At 42.3% G+C, this 24,502-nt stretch overlaps 1 protein-coding gene across 1 annotated transcript in view; it reads right to left on the bottom strand.

Moving 5' to 3' along the window:
• Positions 1-24,267, bottom strand: part of srm (spermidine synthase) — a 35,818-nt gene extending 11,551 nt beyond the window's left edge. The window contains exons 1-5 of the mRNA XM_060937004.1: positions 24,042-24,267; positions 19,536-19,656; positions 9,290-9,382; positions 9,055-9,208; positions 5,733-5,816 (exon numbers count right to left, since the gene is read on the bottom strand). Of these exons, the coding sequence (XP_060792987.1) occupies positions 5,733-5,816; positions 9,055-9,208; positions 9,290-9,382; positions 19,536-19,656; positions 24,042-24,172 (583 nt within the window). The 5' untranslated portion in view covers positions 24,173-24,267. The remainder of the gene's footprint in view (positions 1-5,732; positions 5,817-9,054; positions 9,209-9,289; positions 9,383-19,535; positions 19,657-24,041) is intronic.
• Between the last annotated feature and the right edge of the window lie 235 nt (positions 24,268-24,502).

Below are 24,502 nucleotides of genomic sequence, written 5' to 3'. Positions count from 1 at the left end.
CTGCCATATTTTGTCCTGCTCCCGCCCGCAAATCCCACATGATGCAGACGTTCGCGTTATTTCTCAGGAAAGTTCTTGTCTTGACACAGCGTGATGGTGCCCCGCCCCCTACTTTGAGTGGATTTGAGCATAAATATCTACAGCTCACGTTTGTTATTGTTTACCTTGTTTCTGAATTCAGCATGTAGTATCTCTAATAATAATAATAATAATAATCTCATCTCATTATCTCTAGCCGCTTTATCCTTCTACAGGGTCGCAGGCAAGCTGGAGCCTATCCCAGCTGACTACGGGCGAAAGGCGGGGTACACCCTGGACAAGTCGCCAGGTCATCACAGGGCTGACACATAGACACAGACAACCATTCACACTCACATTCACACCTACGGTCAATTTAGAGTCACCAGTTAACCTAACCTGCATGTCTTTGGACTGTGGGGGAAACCGGAGCACCCGGAGGAAACCCACGCGGACACGGGGAGAACATGCAAACTCCACACAGAAAGGCCCTCGCCGGCCCCGGGGCTCGAACCCAGGACCTTCTTGCTGTGAGGCGACAGCGCTAACCACTACACCACCGTGCCGCCAATAATAATAATAATAATAATAATAATTAGTGCTAACAATTAAAATATTTAATCGCAAATTTTTATCACATGAGAAACCATTGTAATTCTCTGATCAGCATAAAAAAGTGAATGGGCTTGCTTTGTACCAATGTTTTTTTTTTTTTATTGCAAAGCAGAGCTAGTAAAAGAAGTGAATTGATTTACTGCTTGCGTTAGTCTACAACTTTAATCAGAGAGACATGTTACCCAGTGACGGTAGGCTTGACTCAGTGCTATCCCAGAAATCCTTCCTGTAATATGCAAATTTGGCTGTCCAATCAGAGGCAAGGATTTCTGGGATAGCATTGAGTCAAGCATACCGTCACTGTGTAACCTGTCTCTCTGATTAAAAGTTGTAGACTAACGCAACAAGTAAATCAATTCACTCATGGTTCTCTTGCTAGCTGGGTGTGAACTGCGAGTCATTAGAGTGATCAAAGAATTTCCCCTTAGGGTGATCAATGGCAAGTTTAAGATGCCATTTCTCACTTAATCTGGTAATCTGACTGACTTTCTCTGCAAGTTTAGGCATCTTAAAATGTTTTTATTAATGCCAAATAAAATATCCAGCACAAATTATATATGATAGACATAAATTAATAATTTATAAATTTTATTTCAAGCATGTTTTTAGTTAGCGGGACTGCAGCTTATCACCGCTCCCACCTGCGCCGCATATGTGCACTTCCGGTCCCGCCCGCGCCCGCAATGAGCTTTCAAAATTTGTCCCACGCCGCACTGCTTTGCGGCGGGTCCCGCGGGACTCCCGCGGGAGTGCAGGGCTCTAGTGGGGACATAAAGTATAAAAAGTTTGTCAGTATGTTTATCTTGTTTGTATGATTAAAAAACTCGCAAAGATCTTCATCTCAATACATAACCTGTTCATTCAAAGCCTGCTGAGCTTCACCAGAGAAGCTCTCGACCTCAGAGGGTTAACGGACTAGAACCAAAAGCAAAATAGAGATAGAGAAAAAATATAAAATATATTTATGTGATGGATTGGCTCCCTAAAGCTTAAAAAAGACGGACTTTAAATGATTGCGACAACTTTCCAAACATACCGTTTCCAGGCATTTCCAATTATCTGGTCGTCCAAACATCGTTTTACACGAAGAATCAAATGAAATCTTTGAAAAGTCTTGAAGCCGATAACTTTTTCGTTTGTGGCTGGGTTCATGACGTTGGAATAAAACTTCAAGGACAAACAATCGTCTTATTTTTGCGAGGGTGAGTAACGCAAGCCGAAGTGTAGGATGTAATTCGAGTCGGAGCTGCTGTAGTCATTTCTGCAACGATAACTTGCGTTTTATTTCATGACATTTCAAACGTAGCTCAGACTTAGGAATCGACATCACTGGACAATCTGAAAAAAAAAAAAAGTTTCAATCTCGACCTACGAACTAGTTTCATCGTTTCATGAATGGTTTGTTTTACGACATCCAAAACTCATTTAATGTTAGGAGTTTTGATTTTAGATCCATAAAGTTGATGTACGTGCTGTGCCTTTAACAAAAGTCACTAGAAACAAAACTGCATGTGGACTCTCGATTCCTTTCAAACACACTGAAAGGTTTGCGAGCCATTTTTCACGGTGTCAGAGATATTTTTCGTTCTTTCACTCTTGTGCATGACTTCTTTTGGTCTTTTGGTATCCAACGATACTTTTTTTTTCCAATTTGACTGGTTTGAACATACAGAGCAACAATCTGGCATACTTGAAGGTGAAACACAAGAAACGTATTGTATTGTAAACAAATACGATGCCTGACAATCAGCTGGAAATCTGAACACATAATGAGGCGGATCACTACTGGAAGTGACATCTGCTGCAAACAAAGAACCAGAACGTCAAGGATGTAGTCGCTCATCTGTCCTGCCGTCAAAACAACCATGACGACCAAAACAAACAGAACTGAAATGTGACGATGTGAGAGAGGACCAACCTCCACGACAAACTGTTTACAACAGGAAAATCAACAAAGGACTACATTTTGTTCCCCGAGGAAGTTAAGCTTGACCCAAAACATCAATCAGAACTGAATTCGCATGATAAGTGAGAGGAGATACAATTCTAGTCAGAAGAAAATGTGTTAAGGCGACCTAAAGACTAATTTGTGAGCAAAAATTTGACAAAACAACGACCAGGTGTTGTGCAGAAAGTAGAGTTCTTTCAAATAAAAAACAAATCAGAACTGAAATGCATTGAGAATTGAAGGAGATACAATTTAATTTTCTGGACTATAGAGCGCACCTGTATATAAGCCGCATCCGCTCTATTTTTTAAAAAAAAATTTAAAAAAAGATATACAAGCCGCACCGGGCTATAAGCCGCAGATATCTATGTTGAAAAATTAGATATTTACTGCATGTACAGAACGATTTTGTACTGTAAATGTACATGTATGTACCTGAACAGATTCTTTCCGAACAGTGCCTTTTAACACGGCAGCAACTTTGCTGATTAAAACGGAACAGAACCAAGAGAAAATAACCGGTATTTATTTACCTTCATTTCTCCTGTGTTTGAAACCACAAGTCACTTTAATCATCTTCGCTGGATTTGAAAATAATTACCAGTTAGTAATTTGTCGTGCGTGTTCTATCTGCTAAAGATCTGCTAATTCTTCTTTGCATTGATTTTTCGTCTATCTTATTTTTGATTCTACTTCCGGTTAGAGCGCCCCTAGCGGTGGAAGAAAAATCCACAGAATAGCCGCACCTTTGTATAAGCCGCATGGTTCAAAACCTAGGAAAAAAGTAGCGGCTTATAGTCCAGAAAATACGGTAACTAGAAATAAAAGTTGTAAACAAATTGTTTACAACAGGAAAAAACAAACAAAACAACCAAGTCTTGCTCCTCAGGCAAAGATCGACTCAAAACATCGATCAGAAACGGAATGAGATGAGAAATCAGAGAGGAGATACGAGTCTAGTGAGAAGCCTGGAAAATTTATTAATTTGGCTTGATTAGTAACTCGTTAGCCAAAAAATAAATAAATAAATTTATGCGCATATATAGTACATACATATATATAATAAAACCGAGTTTTGAGCAGAATCATGAGTTCTTTCAAACAAAACAATCGGAACGGAAACCCGCGGAGAACTGACGGAGGGGATACAATTTAACTGAATTGTGGACGACAGATGTCACGCCACACCACGACAACAACTCATTGGCTTATGGTCAGATGAGCTAAAGGTACTTTTTAATGTTTGGCTCATAAACGAAACTATCCAAAGCATGGTTTTCCCCAAAGCGTTTTAGCGTATCGGGCCCGATACACTTGCTCTGCCTTCCGATACGCTTAGATTTATACTGATACGTTAACATTTCCTACCCACAAGTAACGAGATACATAGGAGAGCAAATAACAGATCCATTTACATATTGATTGATATTTGTGTTAAACAAGCGGTCTTTCTTTCCAACGTTTGTGTTGATACTGTCAAAGTAATATGTCTGCGTGGTATGATGTAAACAAACTAATCTGTTGGCTATGTCAAGATCACGTGTTCAAACCGTCCAATAAAAATATCGAAAGAAAACATCAGACATCCCGGAAGTTTCCGATTCATTATAAGCGATCTCATTGGCTGCCGATGTCGTCCCCCACCAGACGGACAAAGCCGACTGATTTTAATAAGCTAGGAGAAGACTCACTGGACAAATTAATCCACATCAGCATGGATGACAGCGAGATGGACGATGAGAGGGCTGCCTAACATCGGGCCAAGCAAAAGCCGAGGAGAATTAATCTGCTTTAAAGGAGTAGAAAACTTAATTCATTAGTTTGGGTTTGCAGAAAGATTATGTACTTATAAACACTCTCACCAAGTGAAGTTGTCCAAATGTATCAAATATAGCATCATTTCAAATAATAACCATAAGCATTTTTGGCAGCATGATCCAAAATCACTGGGATCCATTTAACAAAAGGCGGCTCCGGATTATTCTTTTGTTAAAGGCTCTCAGTGACATCACACTGCCGAATACGCTTATCATTATTATTCGAAATTATGCTACATTTGACACTTATTAACAAATTCTCTTCATGAAATGTGTTTATACAGCAAGTACATAATCTTTCTGCAAACTTAAATGTATGAATTAAGTTTTCTTTTCCTTTAAATATGTTTTAATCTTAATCTAGTCCATTTAATAAAGTGCCAAAATTTAAACTTTATAATATGCAGTTGCCTTACTTTTCTTTTCAGTGTATCTTAGTTATACATATATTCCGGTAATTGCATCAGAAACATTCTAAATCATTACAGTTATAGTAATACAGCAACTTATTTTACGGTGGCAGGTCTTAGGTTCAGATCCCTTTGTGATCAACAGGAGGTCATGATGATCGATTCTCTTCACTGGATTGCAGAAGATGGAGCAAACCACTGGTCATATTTTTATGCACATTTTTGTTACAACACGACTTGATCATAGATAATTAAGTGCAAGGGATCCCCGTAGATTTTCAATCCATCATAAAGCTCAGTAATCTATAGCAAAACACAGTTTAACTTGCATGTTGAACTTTAAGGTGAAATTTCAAATGTGTATACATTAATACTCTTTAGGTCAGAAATCATTGAAGCACTGTTAAACTCTATCCTATAATCATGGATCTAAAACCTCTCAGAGACCCTGAAAATGCACCTGAGAGCATCGATTTTCAAAAAATTTTCCGGGGGGCATGCTCCCGGACCCCCTAGTTTCGCTTCGTGCCGTTGGCGCTCAATTGTCTGTGTTTTATCATGCCAGGATTTAGGGCTTTAATTTTTTTCTGGGGAAAACACTGCAAAGTGGTTATGTTGAGTTTCACTTAATATTACCACTTTTGACTAAAGCCAAGTGTTCTGAACAGATGAGACGCATCTATTCTGAATTTGATGCAAGGGGGAGGGAAAAGAAAGAAAAATAATAATAAATAAACCACACACACAGTGCTTGAACTATGGCTGGGGTTCCCCCCCCCCCCATCTGCTCAGTTTGGTCCACTGACACATTTTCCTGGTTCTGCTTCTGGATGACAGCCTTCCAGTTCACAACCCTTCTTCAAAAGGCTGTGAATGAATGAATGAATAAATAAATAAATAAATAAAACATCTCTCTATATTAACCTTGACAGCAAAGAATTCCACCGTCACGCAGCGCCGTTTTCATGAGTTGGTAATAGGGCTCTTTGAACAGGTTTTCTGCTGGTCCTGGAAACAAAAACACACTGTAATCAATATTAAATATTAACGTTAATCATTATTATACATACAAGACACTTTTTCCATGGAATTAAAAAAAAAAAAAAAAAAAGTGTTCTATTCCCTTCTAGTGGGTTTATTGATGGCATGCAATATTGTTATCATATCGCTTATCCTCCATGTATTACGCCACTCTCCCTAACGGAGAATGAATGTGCAGTATTGTTATAATTTTGCACGTTGTCAAGACAACACAACGTCACACATTGGAGCTCATGCGAAGATCCAGTGACAAAACTTTTCCGCTGTGCATGCGCACAGTCATTTCTTTGAGAGAAGACGAGGCTAATCCAGTGCTAGGTTTAATCAGTAAATAAATAAATTGAAACTAAAGATGCGCTGAACACCTGAAAGGCTAACAAAACTTCATTAGAGATTTTTCATGCACATTTACAAAGAGAGAAACAGATCAACGGACATCGAAAAACTGGAAAAGAGACACACTGGAGATGTAAAGCATCCATGATAGCGAGTGACTGACGGTTTGTAAACAAGCACGGCTGCCAGGTTTGCCTTGTGAGAAGCGGAAGATTTTTAGAGCATTTTGGCTTCCAGGTCACTCCGTTGTGTGTAGTTGTCGATGTTGATTTTAAAAGTAACTAAATAAATTACACAGGGAAAATAAGGATATCTGACTTGACTGTGCTAGCATTGGCGTGCGCTAACACTACACCAGCTAGAAGGTACAGTGGTGCTTGAAAGTTTGTGAACCCTTTAGAATTGTCTATATTTCTGCATAAAAATGACCTAAAACATCATCAGATTTTCACACAAGTCCTAAAAGTAGATAAAGAGAACCCAGTTAAACAAATAAGACAAAACTAATATACTTGGTCATTTATTTATTGAGGAAAATGATCCAATATTACATATCTGTGAGTGGCAAAAGTATGTGAACCTTTGCTTTCAGTATCTGGTGTGACCCCCTTGTGCAGCAATAACTGCAACTAAACGTTTGCGGTAACTGTTGATCAGTCCTGCACACCGGCTTGGAGGAATTTTAGCCCGTTCCTCCATACAGAACAGCTTCAACTCTGGGATGTTGGTGGGTTTCCTCACATGAACTGCTCGCTTCAGGTCCTTCCACAACATTTCCATTGGATTAAGGTCAGGACTTTGACTTGGCCATTCCAAAACATTAACTTTATTCTTCTTTAACCATTCTTTGGTCGAACGACTTGTGTGCTTAGGGTCGTTGTCTTGCTGCGTGACCCACCTTCTCTTGAGATTCAGTTCATGGACAGACGTCCTGACATTTTCCTTTAGAATTTGTTGGTATAATTCAGAATTCATTGTTCCATCAATGATGGCAAGCCGTCCTGGCCCAGATGCAGCAAAACAGGCCCAAACCATGATACTACCACCACCATGTTTCACAGATGGGATAAGGTTCTTATGCTGGAACGCAGTGTTTTCCTTTCTCCAAACATAACGCTTCTCATTTAAACCAAAAAGTTCTATTTTCGTTTCATCCGGCCACAAAACATTTTTCCAATAGCCTTCTGGTTTGTCCACGTGATCTTTAGCAAACTGCAGACGAGCAGCAATGTTCTTTTTGGAGAGCAGTGGCTTTCTCCTCATAACCCTGCCATGCACACTATTGTTGTTCAGTGTTCTCCTGATGGTGGACTCATGAACATTAGCCAATGTGAGAGAGGCCTTCAGTTGCTTAGAAGTTACCCTGGGGTCCTTTGTGACCTCGCCGACTATTACACGCCTTGCTCTTGGAGTGATCTTTGTTGGTCGACCACTCCTGGGGAGGGTAACAATGGTCTTGAATTTCCTCCATTTGTACACAATCTGTCTGACTGTGGATTGGTGGAGTCCAAACTCTTTAGAGATGGTTTTGTAACCTTTTCCAGCCTGATGAGCATCAACAACGCTTTTTCTGACATCCTCAGAAATCTCCTTTGTTCGTGCCATGATACACTTCCACAAACATGTGTTGTGAAGATCAGACTTTGATAGATCCCTGTTCTTTAAATAAAACAGGGTGCCCACTCACACCTGATTGTCATCCCATTGATTGAAAACACCTGACTAATTTCACCTTCAAATTAACTGCTAATCCTAGAGGTTCACATACTTTTGCCACTCACAGATATGTAATATTGGATCATTTTCCTCAATAAATAAATGACCAAGTATAATATTTTTGTCTCATTTGTTTAACCGGGTTCTCTTGATCTACTTTTAGGACCTGTGTGAAACTCTGATGATGTTTTGGGTCATATTTATGCAGAAATATAGAAAATTCTTAAGGGTTCACAAACTTTCAAGCACCACTGTAAATAAATGGTCTGTGGAAAATACATTTAATCCTGGGAACTGCGTGCACAGGAGTTTATTTTGTGTTTACTACCACCCCCACCCAGAGCATTTTTTAACATAGTTACTGGGAGACCAAATGGTCTCCCAGTGGCCAGATTTGGTCTCTTAGTCAATGCCAAACCAGCCTCACTGGGAGACCAAATTTTAAACCAAGTTATGTCTTATCATTTGGTTCAATCAGTTGCAATTAATTAACCAAGTACCATGCAAGTATACATTTAACAAGGAAAACTAGGCACTGCATTAACTATGTTGATATTATGCTGGCTGAAACGAGGATTCGTAATGCGGCAATTTGCATCACAGAATATGCCGCAGCGGTGCAGCTGCATGGACTCTGGGGCCTGCGATGGTATTGCCCAGACCAGTTGGTCCCCTAGTGGAAAATCCTTAAAAAAAAAAAATGCTCTGCCCCCACCCCCACGGCTGGCTACTTATTTGTCATGGCTGGCTAGTATGAGCCTTAGTGGAAAGCCCTGTATTTTATTTATTTATATATATATATATATATATATATATATATATATATATATATATATATATATATATATATATATATATATATATATATATATATATTTTTTTTTTTTTTGTATTTATTTGTAAGTTTGGTATTTTTGGTTACCAGGTTATGTGCAATAATAATATGCAGTAGTTACGTTGATGTAAGCCAGTGGAACGAAATTTCCTTCAAATGTGTATTCTGAATGTACAGGTGGATGACAGAGTTATCTATCTATCTCTCTATCTAAACCATTAAACAATGTGTATACACCGCAATGGACCAAAAGCTAATTCTAAAAGCAGGGCAAGAAAATGTGTTGTTTTTTTCCTCCCCTCCCCTCCCCTCGCTCACCAACAGGGTCTGAGGAGTCCGTGATAATGACATCGAAAGCGTTCTGATTCTTCTTCATGAACTCAAAGCCATCTCCGACATTCAGAGTCAGCTTGGGGCTGAAAAATCCCTTCGCCATTCCAGGGAGGTACTTCTTCGAAACGTTAATAACGTCCTGTTTGAAACAAACCTCAATAAGAGAACTGAAAACGAAAACAGAGGAGCCTACACAACATGTATGAAACCTGATACAGACCTCATCGATCTCACACTGAACCACAGACTCGACCATTGGATGCTTCACAACTTCCCTCAGCACCCCGCCATCTCCTCCGCCGATGATCAGAACCTGCTCGCAGAGGCAAAACATCATCGGAGGGGTCACTTCCTCTAAGGCATTGCACAAGATCCATTTTCAAGACATCTGACTGAAACAGAACATGGTCGCTGCTCGCTTTGACACGCGACATACCGTACGAGGGTTACAAATCCAAATCCCAAGCTATCCAGAACCTGCTCTGTGTTCGTTTCTCTTTACTTTACATGAGCCTTGAAAGTAAGAGAAGTGCTCTGGAAGCTGTAGGGATTTGACCAGAACAAGTTATAGAATACTCAAAATTCACAAGCTGACTTTCATTTTCAGGAAGAACTTTATCCTGGTCAGGACTGAGGTAGATCCAGAGTCTATACTGGAAACACTGGGCATGAAACAGACATACCGGTACATGTGAATACCCTCTAGATAAGGGACACTGGTTCTCTCTCTTGCCAAACCACTTATTAGCATGCCTTTAGGAGAAGGGCCCAAGCACCAGAGGTTCAAGGCCCTACTGGATTCCTAAGGAATCATCATCTTAGTATTATTTTTCTTTCTTCAAGACTTGGCCATTTTTGAGGTGGTTCCCATTGGGCGAAAACTCAAAATTTGGTACACACTTCAGTCTCGGCCACCGCTACTCAGGGACAGAGGCTTGGCCCTGGGTGTGTCCGAGGGACTCCATAGTGCCCTCACGTCACTGAGACTTTTGCTCGGTACATAGTTTCACCTACTGTATCCGTGTCAAATTTGGTTGGTGTGTGTGGGGGCCCCAAGATGAACAAATTGTAACGTACATTGTATTCGCCATACTCAACAGGAAGGGAGTTATTTTTGGTTTTGTGCGTTTTGACACGTGTTACATTTTGATGTTTTCCTCCTAGGCAGTTTGTTGGATTCATGCCAGATTTGGTAGACTTGATAATAAAGTTCAATTTATATAGTGCCTCTCTCAAAACCCAAGGTCGCTTTACAATTATAGGGAACAAATTAATTAATTAATTAAAATAAAAAAAGTCCACCAAATAGAGGCCAGGACGCCATTCCAATGGCGTAGCAGCCACAGTCCCACCAAAAGGCGCATGAAAACAAGTCCCACACCACCAGCACAGCCACTGCAACGACGCCGGGCAACATCACTTGGAACACCATGCCATGGATATACAAAAGCACGTGCCAAGGCAAACACAGAAGCACTGCCACGCAGAGCGCTGGTACATCCCAAACCGCCTGCACAGCCGCCGCGACGCCACTGAGCAACATCGCTCGGAACACCACACCAAGCACTAAACCACAGAGCGCTGAACAATCACAATGTTAAAATAAGCAACGAGCTCACTGCAGTCCATAGCTAGGAGCACAGGCATCACCCACGGCGAACCAAGGCCTGGAGGGAACCGATGCCCAAAACTGGGTCCGGAGCTACACCACAACTGGCAGACAAGAACACTCGAACAAAAACAAAACATCAAACTACAAACACAAAAGAGATAGAAAATTAAAAAAAAAAATAATAATAATAATAATAATAATAATAATTAAAGCCGCAAGCGGCCTCGACGGGCCCTCGCGCCAGCGGCCAGGGGGGGCGGGGGCATGCGTCCCCGCGAAATACCGTAAAGAGTCTGCTTGCCAAGTTTGACCAATCAGAAGCTGCAATATCGTTTGTGCCATAACCAGCACCCCCAGGGGTGAAAGTGCACAAAATTTGGCGGATATGTCAGGAGAGCTATGAAGAGTTTGCGTATGAAGTTTGATGACAATTGAGTAAATAGAAGATGAGAGATAGATTTTTGAAGAATAAATTTTTTGGTTTTTCCCATGTCAGAAGGTGGCGCTATGCTGTACATGAGCGATTATGAGTTGGAGAAATAAGTGTCTACAACAGCAACGCACTATCACAAGGTAGTGGTGTGAAGGAAAAGCATTATGGAGTTATTTACCAAAAACCCGTTTTGGAGAAATTGCGTCGGCCAAAAACAGCGCCCCCCATGGACGAAAATTCCCAAAATGTGGTATAAACGACATGGGCGGTAGTAAGAGGGTGGCCGTGAAGTTTGACCAAATTTGAGGAAAGATTGGATTGTTTGCCCAAAAATAGCGCCCCCAGTGGCGAAATATCACAGAAAATGGGGAACATGTCAGAAGCCCAATGAGGGATTTGCGTGTGAAGTATGAGCAGTTTTGAGCAATTAGAAGATTTGTTATGAATTTTTAAGCATGTAAAATTTTGCATTAAAAATTGATTGACGTATAACTTCTGAGCGGTTTAAGCTACGTGAAACTTATTTAGTAACTTTTGTCAGCCATGTCTGTAGATGATGTGTATCAATTTTGGTGACATTCCTATGAACAGTCTAGGAGGAGTTGCGCCGTCTTCGTGGCCATGCATTTCGCACAAAAGTGAAATTACCTCACTTCCTGTTGGGCGTGGCTAATGCATTGGCATTACATTTTTGTCCGGCTTAGTGAGATACATATGCGTACCAAATGGCATGCCACTCCTACAAACTACATGGCAACCAGGCACCTTAAAGCGGGAGGCCAAAATCACAACGAGTTAGGGGGCGCAATAGAGGCCCTGAGGCCCGGCTGGATCTGGGATTTTGGTTCTCAGTAGCGGTGGCAGTCTAAGAAAAAGGAGCCAAATTTCGTGCGTTGTCGACCATGGCAAGCGCCCCAATAAGGGTCTTGAAAAGAGTTTGCTTGCCAAGCTTGACAAATCAGAAGCTGCAATATCATTTCCGCCATAACCAGCACCCCCAGGGGCGAAAGTGCACAAAATTTGGCGGACATGTCAGGTGAGCTATGAAGAGTTTGCATATGAAGTTTGATGACAATTGAGTAAATAGAAGATGAGATATAGATTTTTGAAGAATAAATTTTTTGGTTTTTCCCATGTCAGAAGGTGGCGCTATGCTGTACATGAGCGATTATGAGTTGGAAAAATAAGTGTCTACAACAGGAACGCACTATCACAAGGTAGTGGTGTGAAGGAAAAGCATTATGGAATTATTTACCAAAAACCCGTTTTGGAGCAATTGCGTCGGCCAAAAACAGCGCCCCCCATGGACGAAAATTCCCAAAATGCGGTATACATGACATGGGAGGTAGTAAGAGGGTGGCCGTGAAGTTTGACCAAATTTGAGGAAAGATTGGATTTTTTGCCCAAAAATAGCGCCCCCAGTGGCGAAATATCACAGAAATTGGGTAACATGTCAGAAGCCCAATGAGTGATTTGCGTGTGAAGTATGAGCAGTTTTGAGCAATTAGAAGATTTGTTATGAATTTTTTAGCATGTAAAATTTTGAAGTGAAAATTGATTGACGTATAACTTCTGAACGTTTTATCCTACGTGAAACGTATTTAGTAACTTTTGTCAGCCATGTCTGTAGATGATGTGTATCAATTTTGGTGACATTCCCATGAACGGTCTAGGAGGAGTTGCGCCGTCTTCGTGGCCATGCATTTCGCACAAAAGTAAAATTACCTCACTTCCTGTTGGGCGTGGCTATGCATTCATAGAACTTTTTTTGTTCGTGTCAGTAAGATACATATGTGAACCAAATTTCGTTCCTCTACGACAAACTATATGGCAACCAGGAGCCTTCGAAAAAAGGCAAAATTTTCAAGGTGTTAGGGGGCGCTATAGAGGCCCAGAGCCCCGCCCAGATCTGGGGTTTTGGATCTGAGTAGCGTAGGGGATGCCGATAAAATGATCCAAAATATGCGCGTTTTCGTCCACAGGAAGTGCCCCAAAAAAGGCCGAACAGCGACCGCGACTAAGGAATAATAATAATAAGAAGAATAATAATTAAAGCCGCAAGCGGCCTCGACGGGCCCTCGCGCCAGCGGCCAGGGGGGGCGGGGGCATGCGTCCCCGCGAAATACCGTAAAGAGTCTGCTTGCCAAGTTTGACCAATCAGAAGCTGCAATATCATTTGTGCCATAACCAGCACCCCCAGGGGTGAAAGTGCACAAAATTTGGCGGATATGTCAGGAGAGCTATGAAGAGCTTGCGTATGAAGTTTGATGACAATTGAGTAAATAGAAGATATGAGAGAGATTTTTGAAGAATAAATTTTTTGGTTTTTCCCATGTCAGAAGGTGGCGCTATGCTGTACATGAGCGATTATGAGTTGGAGAAATAAGTGTCTACAACAGCAACGCACTATCACAAGGTAGTGGTGTGAAGGAAAAGCATTATGGAATTATTTACCAAAAACCCGTTTTGGGAGAAATTGCGTCGGCCAAAAACAGCGCCCCCCATGGACGAAAATTCCCAAAATGTGGTATACATGACATGGGCGGTAGTAAGAGGGTGGCCGTGAAGTTTGACCAAATTTGAGGAAAGATTGGATTGTTTGCCCAAAAATAGCGCCCCCAGTGGCGAAATATCACAGAAAATGGGGAACATGTCAGAAGCCCAATGAGGGATTTGCGTGTGAAGTATGAGCAGTTTTGAGCAATTAGAAGATTTGTTATGAATTTTTAAGCATGTAAAATTTTGCATTAAAAATTGATTGACGTATAACTTCTGAGCGGTTTAAGCTACGTGAAACTTATTTAGTAACTTTTGTCAGCCATGTCTGTAGATGATGTGTATCAATTTTGGTGACATTCCTATGAACAGTCTAGGAGGAGTTGCGCCGTCTTCGTGGCCATGCATTTCGCACAAAAGTGAAATTACCTCACTTCCTGTTGGGCGTGGCTAATGCATTGGCATTACATTTTTGTCCGGCTTAGTGAGATACATATGCGTACCAAATGGCATGCCACTCCTACAAACTACATGGCAACCAGGCACCTTAAAGCGGGAGGCCAAAATCACAACGAGTTAGGGGGCGCTATAGAGGCCCTGAGGCCCGGCTGGATCTGGGCTTTTGGTTCTCAGTAGCGGTGGCAGTCTAAGAAAAAGGAGCCAAATTTCGTGCGTTGTCGACCATGGCAAGCGCCCCAATAAGGGTCTTGAAAAGAGTTTGCTTGCCAAGTTTGACAAATCAGAAGCTGCAATATCATTTCCGCCATAACCAGCACCCCCAGGGGCGAAAGTGCACAAAATTTGGCGGACATGTCAGGTGAGCTATGAAGAGTTTGCGTATGAAGTTTGATGACAATTGAGTAAATAGAAGATGAGATATAGATTTTTGAAGAATAAATTTTTTGGTTTTTCCCCATGTCAGAAGGTGGCGCTATGCTGTACATGAGCGATTATGAGTTGGAAAAATAAGTGTCTACAACAGGAACGCACTATCACAAGGTAGTGGAGTGAAGGAAAAGCATTATGGAATTATTTACCAAAAACCCGTTTTGGAGCAAGTGCGTCGGCCAAAAACAGCGCCCCCCCATGGACGAAAATTCCCAAAATGCGGTATACATGACATGGGAGGTAGTAAGAGGGTGGCCGTGAAGTTTGACCAAATTTGAGGAAAGATTGGATTTTTTGCCCAAAAATAGCGCCCCCAGTGGCGAAATATCACAGAAATTGGGTAACATGTCAGAAGCCCAATGAGTGATTTGCGTGTGAAGTATGAGCAGTTTTGAGCAATTAGAAGATTTGTTATGAATTTTTTAGCATGTAAAATTTTGAAGTGAAAATTGATTGACGTATAACTTCTGAACGTTTTATCCTACGTGAAACGTATTTAGTAACTTTTGTCAGCCATGTCTGTAGATGATGTGTATCAATTTTGGTGACATTCCCATGAACGGTCTAGGAGGAGTTGCGCCGTCTTCGTGGCCATGCATTTCGCACATAAGTAAAATTACCTCACTTCCTGTTGGGCGTGGCTATGCATTCATAGAACTTTTTTTGTTCGTCTCAGTAAGATACATATGTGAACCAAATTTCGTTCCTCTACGACAAACTATATGGCAACCAGGAGCCTTCGAAAAAAGGCAAAATTTTCAAGGCGTTAGGGGGCGCTATAGAGGCCCAGAGCCCCGCCCAGATCTGGGGTTTTGGATCTGAGTAGCGTAGGGGATGCCGATAAAATGATCCAAAATATGCGCGTTTTCGTCCACAGGAAGTGCCCCAAAAAAGGCCGAACAGCGACCGCGACTAAGGAATAATAATAATAAGAATAATAATAATAATAATTAAAGCCGCAAGCGGCCTTGACGGGCCCTCGCGCCAGCGGCCAGTGGGGGCGGGGGCATGCGTCCCCGCGAAATACCGTAAAGAGTCTGCTTGCCAAGTTTGACCAATCAGAAGCTGCAATATCATTTGTGCCATAACCAGCACCCCCAGGGGTGAAAGTGCACAAAATTTGGCGGATATGTCAGGAGAGCTATGAAGAGTTTGCGTATGAAGTTTGATGACAATTGAGTAAATAGAAGATGAGAGATAGATTTTTGAAGAATAAATTTTTTGGTTTTTCCCATGTCAGAAGGTGGCGCTATGCTGTACATGAGCGATTATGAGTTGGAGAAATAAGTGTCTACAACAGCAACGCACTATCACAAGGTAGTGGTGTGAAGGAAAAGCATTATGGAATTATTTACCAAAAACCCGTTTTGGAGAAATTGCGTCGGCCAAAAACAGCGCCCCCCATGGACGAAAATTCCCAAAATGTGGTGTACATGACATGGGCGGTAGTAAGAGGGTGGCCGTGAAGTTTGACCAAATTTGAGGAAAGATTGGATTGTTTGCCCAAAAATAGCGCCCCCAGTGGCGAAATATCACAGAAAATGGGGAACATGTCAGAAGCCCAATGAGGGATTTGCGTGTGAAGTATGAGCAGTTTTGAGCAATTAGAAGATTTGTTATGAATTTTTAAGCATGTAAAATTTTGCATTAAAAATTGATTGACGTATAACTTCTGAGCGGTTCAAGCTACGCGAAACTTATTTAGTAACTTTTGTCAGCCATGTCTGTAGATGATGTGTATCAATTTTGGTGACATTCCTATGAACAGTCTAGGAGGAGTTGCGCCGTCTTCGTGGCCATGCATTTCGCACAAAAGTGAAATTACCTCACTTCCTGTTGGGCGTGGCTAATGCATTGGCATTACATTTTTGTCCGGCTTAGTGAGATACATATGCGTACCAAATGGCACGCCACTCCTACAAACTACATGGCAACCAGGCACCTTAAAGCGGGAGGCCAAAATCACAACGAGTTAGGGGGCGCTATAGAGGCCCTGAGGCCCGGCTGGATCTGGGCTTTTGGTTCTCAGTAGCGGTGGCAGTCTAAGAAAAAGGAGCCAAATTTCGTGCGTTGTCGACCATGGCAAGCGCCCCAATAAGGGTCTTGAAAAGAGTTTGCTTGCCAAGTTTGACAAATCAGAAGCTGCAATATCATTTCCGCCATAACCAGCACCCCCAGGGGCGAAAGTGCACAAAATTTGGCGGACATGTCAGGTGAGCTATGAAGAGTTTGCGTATGAAGTTTGATGACAATTGAGTAAATAGAAGATGAGATATAGATTTTTGAAGAATAAATTTTTTGGTTTTTCCCATGTCAGAAGGTGGCGCTATGCTGTACATGAGCGATTATGAGTTGGAAAAATAAGTGTCCACAACAGGAACGCACTATCACAAGGTAGTGGTGTGAAGGAAAAGCATTATGGAATTATTTACCAAAAACCCGTTTTGGAGCAATTGCGTCGGCCAAAAACAGCGCCCCCCATGGACGAAAATTCCCAAAATGCGGTATACATGACATGGGAGGTAGTAAGAGGGTGGCCGTGAAGTTTGACCAAATTTGAGGAAAGATTGGATTTTTTGCCCAAAAATAGCGCCCCCAGTGGCGAAATATCACAGAAATTGGGTAACATGTCAGAAGCCCAATGAGTGATTTGCGTGTGAAGTATGAGCAGTTTTGAGCAATTAGAAGATTTGTTATGAATTTTTTAGCATGTAAAATTTTGAAGTGAAAATTGATTGACGTATAACTTCTGAACGTTTTATCCTACGTGAAACGTATTTAGTAACTTTTGTCAGCCATGTCTGTAGATGATGTGTATCAATTTTGGTGACATTCCCATGAACGGTCTAGGAGGAGTTGCGCCGTCTTCGTGGCCATGCATTTCGCACAAAAGTAAAATTACCTCACTTCCTGTTGGGCGTGGCTATGCATTCATAGAACGTTTTTTGTTCGTCTCAGTAAGATACATATGTGAACCAAATTTCGTTCCTCTACGACAAACTATATGGCAACCAGGAGCCTTCGAAAAAAGGCAAAATTTTCAAGGCGTTAGGGGGCGCTATAGAGGCCCAGAGCCCCGCCCAGATCTGGGGTTTTGGATCTGAGTAGCGTAGGGGATGCCGATAAAATGATCCAAAATATGCGCGTTTTCGTCCACAGGAAGTGCCCCAAAAAAGGCCGAACAGCGACCGCGACTAAGGAATAATAATAATAATAATAAGAATAATAATAATAATAATAATAATAATAAAAAACCGAACAAGATCAATAGGGCCTTCGCCCTATAGGGCTCGGGCCCTAATAAAAAACCGAACAAGATCAATAGGGCCTTCGCCCTATAGGGCTCGGGCCCTAATAATAAAAAACCGAACAAGATCAATAGGGCCTTCGCCCTATAGGGCTCGGGCCCTAATAATAAAAAACCGAACAAGATCAATAGGGCCTTCGCCCTATAGGGCTCGGGCCCTAATAATAATAATAATAAGAAGAATAATAATAATAAAAAACCGAACAAGATCAATAGGGCCTTCGCCCTATAGGGCTCGGGCCCTAATAATAATTAGCTCCGGTGAGAAGTGGCAGCCAGAATGCGCAGGACGTACTCTCAACTGGAAGCAGGGGAAAAAAAAAAAAAGTCAAGATGTTGCTGATTTTGAACTGCAAAAGGATTTGCAATCCCCGGTGAAAATCTTTCAAGGATCCGTAAAGTTCTTTGTGAGGGTCTTTGAGGATCCTCTTGAGGACCTGAACAAAGATCCTCAAAAGATCTCTAAGGATCTTCAAATTTTCTTGCCAAGATCTTCAGGGATCTATAAAGATCTTCAAAGTTCTGTTCAAGATCTTCAAGGACCTTTGAAATTCTTGACAAGATCTTCAAGAATCTTAAAAAAAAAAAAAAAAAAGTCACATTCAATCCCAAACAAAAGAACTGTGTGTCAATAAAGAACTATGCTGAACATTCAGGAAAAAGCAAACAGGTGGCAATATAATATCCTCATCAATCTGCTTTTTCCTGAATGTTCAACATAACTGTCAATAAATAATTGTTTTGTTTGGAATTGAATGTGACTTTTGTTTTTTAAGATTCTTGAAGATCTTGTCAAGAAGTAAAAAGATCATTGTAGATCCTTGATCTTGAAAAGAACTGAAGATCCTTGAAGATCTTGAACAGAACTTTGAAGATCTTTGTAGATCCCTGAACATCTTGGCAAGAATATTAAAGATCCTTGACAATCGTATCAAGAATTCTAAAGATCCTTGAAGATCTTGGGCGGGGGGACCTTTAAAGATCCTTGTAGTCAGTTGAAGATCTTGCAAAGAATTTTAAAGATCCTTGATCTTTTGAGGATCTTTGTTCAGGTCCTCAAGAGGATCCTCAAAGACCCTCACAAAGAACTTTATGGATCCTTGAAAGACTTTCACCAGGGATATCTTGCAAGATGTAGAAAAGGCGCAACAATAAATTTATATGTTAAGTTACACAAACAGGAAGTGTGTTACAAATTCACCATGCACTAGATCATATGGCTCAAATGTCACAGGATATGATGGTTCTGATGATATCCACGTTCCTAAAGTGACCCTCTGGTACAGCGCCACCATTTGGCAACAGAAAGGGTGGCTTGTTCATCAATATCTGCCGTACCGCTCCTAGACAGTTCATCAGATTCATTCCAGATTCGGAAGACCACATGTGACGGGTCACGGAACCGGAGGTGCTCGGGCCCTTCATCTCCGCTTACGGCTATATTTTAACACTTGCACTCTTCCTAACCCCACCCATATGTGGGGGTCAAGGATCATTTTGGAGTGTTACAACTTTCAATTAAAAATTATGCCACCGGTGTCTTTAGTATCCACTGTATCCAGTGGTGGATCAGGAGGGTATCCCGGTATATTTCTGGGAAGTGGAAGGAAACCCACAGGGACACTGTGAGAACATGTGAAACTCGAGCTCAGGATCAAGCCAGGAACCAAGGGTCATAATGATGTAAAAATAAATAAAATAAGGAGCTGGGATTAAATTACAGTTATTACCTTCTTAGGGCAAGGGTGGCAGCATAACGGCAGGTTGGCGATCATTTCTTGGTAGGAAAATTCATCTCGTTCTGTGCACTGGATCATGCCATCCAATATGAGGACGTTGCCATAGGTCTTACTGCAGAAACACAGTAAAACAACCAAGCATGGTCAATGGTGCCTGGAATACAGCAACTGGAAACATCTGTACTTACTTAAAACATTACTCTTGGTTTTTTAAATATCTACAGATACTTTCATTAAGCTTTAACGATCCTTGGTTCTTGCTGTCCGGGGGTGGCACATATAAATAACAGTTGCATGGTTTCAAGTTATTTTATTTTAGAAAGAGCCAAGTACTGTTGCTCTTGTTGAGACGGCAAACCAGAATAATGACTCTCTGTTTGAGCCAGGCCCAGACTCGATCTTTTTTTACCTTCTGGTTAAAAAAAAAAAAAAACCTGTGAGAACAACGCAGGCTTGTAGTACTCGAGCCCAGAATTCGTGCCCTAACTTTAAGGACTCGTGACTCGACTCGGACTTGAGCGCTGATGACTCGGACTCGTGCGTTAACTGCATTCGGACTCGTAAATTGGAGACAAGGACTGATTTTTTCTTTATTTTTTGTAACATGCCATAATAAGGCGGCACGGTGGTGTAGTGGTTAGCGCTGTCGCCTCACAGCAAGAAGGTCCGGGTTCGAGCCCCGTGGCCGGCGAGGGCCTTTCTGTGCGGAGTTTGCATGTTCTCCCCGTGTCCGCGTGGGTTTCCTCCGGGTGCTCCGGTTTCCCCCACAGTCCAAAGACATGCAGGTTAGGTTAACTGGTGACTCTAAATTGAGCGTAGGTGTGAATGTGAATGGTTGTCTGTGTCTATGTGTCAGCCCTGTGATGACCTGGCGACTTGTCCAGGGTGTACCCCGCCTTTCGCCCGTAGTCAGCTGGGATAGGCTCCAGCTTGCCTGCGACCCTGTAGAACAGGATAAAGCGGCTAGAGATAATGAGATGAGATGCCATAATAAATTTTGCATAAGATATTTATATCGACATTAATTTTTGTATTAATTTTGTGCAAGAGAGTGTCACACCTGCACACCTTGGCGCGTGCATGAAATAGACTCTCAGGCGCGCTCCAGGCAGCGCACGCGCCAAGCGGACTCTCACACGCGCACCTAAAATGACTCGCACCTGCACAGGATTAAGGCGCAATCAGCGCGCCAATATAAAAACTGTCAAAACACACTTATTTTGCGAAGTATTGAGTTGCGTTGCAGACACATTACCGAGCATTATTTCCTTGTTTGGTTTCCTGATCCCTGATTTCCTGTTTCTCGTCTTTGATTCTGCCGAGTCTACGATACCCTGTTTGTCTCGCTTGACCTGTCGCCTGAGTCACTGTTTTAAGATTTTGCCTGCCGTTCTGGATTGTTTACCGTCTTCACTTGTATTAATAAACACACCTTCTGCACTTACATCTGTCTCCCAACCATCTCTGACAGAATACTTCACACTCCCTGACAAAGAGAAGCACATTCACCTGTTCATACGCCATGTTCAGGAACAAACTAGTGTTAATGGCGCTGAAACAGACACAGTCACATGGTGCGGTTGGAATCTTGTTCTCGACTCGGACTCAACTCGAATGTTTTTTTAATGACTTGGACTTGACTCGGACTTGAACACTGGGAACTAGAGACTGGACTCAGACTCGAGGTTTAGTGACTCGACGACAGCACTGGAAGAAGGAACCATTACACTGATATTTTCATACTGAAAGTAGCCTTTATGGATTTGTCTAGTAATAAGAACTCATCTCATCTCATTATCTCTAGCCGCTTTATCCTTCTACAGGGTCGCAAGCAAGCTGGAGCCTATCCCAGCTGACTACGGGCGAAAGGCGGGGTACACCCTGGACAAGTCGCCAGGTCATCACAGGGCTGACACATAGACACAGACAACCATTCACATTCACACCTACGCTCAATTTAGAGTCACCAGTTAACCTAACCTGCATGTCTTTGGACTGTGGGGGAAACCGGAGCACCCGGAGGAAACCCACGTGGACACGGGGAGAACATGCAAACTCCACACAGAAAGGCCCTCGCCGGCCCCGGGGCTCGAACCCGGACCTTCTTGCTGTGAGGCGACAGCGCTAACCACTACACCACCGTGCCGCCCGTAATAAGAACTGATTTCAAAATTACAAATAAACATTAAACAGTCACTATTACTCATTAATAACTCACACTCGTCCTCCTGGTCAAAGGATAACAGCCAGACTAGTTTCTCTGACGGGAAGTCTCCAGTAACTGACATAACCAGTCTTTACAACCATGGTGAACAGAAAAGCATCTCAAAATGCTTTCAACCTTGATGTGAAATGGCTAGAACAGTATTTTAAAAAAAAAAAATTCATCTCATCTCATCTCATTATCTCTAGCCGCTTTATCCTTCTACAGGGTCGCAGGCAAGCTGGAGCCTATCCCAGCTGACTACGGGCGAAAGGCGGGGTACACCCTGGACAAGTCGCCAGGTCATCACAGGGCTGACACATAGACACAGACAACCATTCACACTCACATTCGCACCTACGGTCAATTTAGAGTCACCAGTTAACCTAACCTGCATGTCTTTGGACTGTGGGGGAAACCGGAGCACCCGGAGGAAAAAAAAAAAAAAAAAATCACACCAAAAAGACAGATAGAGGCTCTCCAAAACTGGACAGATAGAGGCTAAAGAATATAAAAAGGACCGGGTGGCATTTTTCCAATCTTCAAACCTTTTCCACAAACCGAGCAGGCGTACCGGGGTTCCTAATAAAGTGTTCGTTGAGTGTGTAGTGAACCACATGGGATGGAAAAGCCTTGTGTTCTTGGCTGACAGGAGTGGAATTTGATGTGGTTTTCTTCTGCTGTTGTATAAAGAAGGTTTGACGGGCATTCTGGGATGCTTTTCAGTTCATGATGGTTGTAAAGAGTGGTTATTTGAGTTAGCGTAGCCTACCTGGGTGTAATTTTATTACCTCTGCCAACTTTGTTGTAGGAAGGTATGTTTTCTTGCCTGTTCCCAACACAACTCAAGAAGTAGTGAACGGATTTTGATGAAAGGTGAGCCATGGGCCAAGGAACAACTGATTAGATTTTGATCCAAATCTAGATATACATGTGGATCCAGGATTTTTTTTTTTTTTGCACCTGTTCCCAACGCAACTCAAACAGTAGTGAATGGATCAGATTTGGATGAAATTTGGTGTACAGCTTTAGTATTATTCTAGGTTCAAGTATAATTTGATTTTGATGTTTGGGACGGGGCAGCACGGTGGTGTAGTGGTTAGCGCTGTCGCCTCACAGCAAGAAGGTCCGGGTTTGAGCCCCGTGGCCGGCGAGGGCCTTTCGGTGTGGAGTTCTGTGTGGACTGTAGGTGTGAATGGTTGTCTGTGTCTATGTGTCAGCCCTGTGATGACCTGGTGACTTGTCCAGGGTGTACCCCGCCTTTCACCCGTAGTCAGCTGGGATAGGCTCCAGCTTGCCTGCGACCCTGTAGAACAGGATAAAGCGGCTACACATAATGAGATGAGATGTTTGGGACCAAAAGGCCACTGGTTCGATTCCCTGGACCAGCAGGAATGGCTGAAATACCCTTTTATTTTTGTTACGGTGCTGGAAACTGACCATTATTTAAAAAAAAAAAAAAAAAGTTAGTAAGCTTATAAATAACATCAACTGCAATCTAACGTGACAGTGTGGATAAACAGAGCCCATGGGTGGAAAGTTTAGCAAAATGGAAACACTCTGGGTTATTTAAGTTTTGAACAGGCTCCCACCTGAACCGATAATCACCTCATCGATTTTTCTTTGGCAAAATCAGACACAAGGTACAACAGCACTCTTGCTGGACCAGGTGGGGTTAGGTGCCCTGCTTCAAGGACACTTCAGCCAAGCTTGCTGGTCCAGGGACTCGAACCAACAACCTTTTGGTCCCAAAGCTACTTCTCTAACCATTACGTCATAGCTTCGCCCATAAATTGGGTTAAAAAAAAAAAACAGCCAAATAGTATAGTATAGTACACATTGAGTGTAAAAGGTTTTTAGGACCTTTGATTGTGTCGTGAACTCGTACTGTAGTGATGTAATGTGAAACTGATCGAGAACATGCAGGACCAAATCTCTGGTCTCCTTCCAACACTCTGCTGAAGCCCTGCTACAATTCCTGGCGCCCTCATGGACCATTTGTTATCAGCAGACTTTAGTCTTCTCACCAGGACCGTTAAATGGCTCACAGTAAACTCTTAATCAACTAAAAACGGTGATTACAGTCAGATCAGATCAGTTCAGTTCAGTTCAGTTCAGTTCATGCCACGTTACACAATGCAGTTAATCAGTTAGCCGGCAGTATGCTAAACGCACGCGCCAGTTATTTCAGGAAACCTCAGAGGAAATGTAAAGCTGCACTCATCACATCCGCCCAGCTCATCCGAGCACAATACATATATGATATAATATAATATATGACATATATATCTCACCTTTTAAACACCATCACATCCTGAAACTTGGACTTTTTCTCATACAGAACCTCTTCTACCTCGAGACTCATCGCCTGCCCAGGACAAAGCTGGCACACCTCACTGAACCAGCCGTTCTGAATCTTATCCATGCTGAAAAACAAACCGGCTCTCTAACGCGCTTCTTTGAAACTACTACCCGTTATCTGTGTGAGGAGTCAATAAGAAGATCTGACACATTGGGCGTCTCTGTGCACAGACAGGAACCGACCAATAAGAGCGCGCTTTGGGCAGGACCCTGCGTGTGAACAGCCAATCATTTACTAGAACGTCAGCGCCCCGTACAAGCAAGTTCAGCTTTACAGTGGCAGAATGGTGGCTGGCTCCTGATTGGTGATGTAGTGTACTAGATAGGACGGAAGAATCATAATTTCATACCCTATGTAGTGCACCTATGTAGAAAGCATTTGGGATTGAGCCAG

The sequence above is a fragment of the Neoarius graeffei genome, chromosome 13, assembly GCF_027579695.1.
Source record: "Neoarius graeffei isolate fNeoGra1 chromosome 13, fNeoGra1.pri, whole genome shotgun sequence".
Classification (NCBI taxonomy): Eukaryota; Metazoa; Chordata; class Actinopteri; order Siluriformes; family Ariidae; genus Neoarius; species Neoarius graeffei.
The sequence above is the reverse complement of the archived record's forward strand: the minus strand, read 5'-3'. Positions and strand labels throughout refer to the sequence as shown.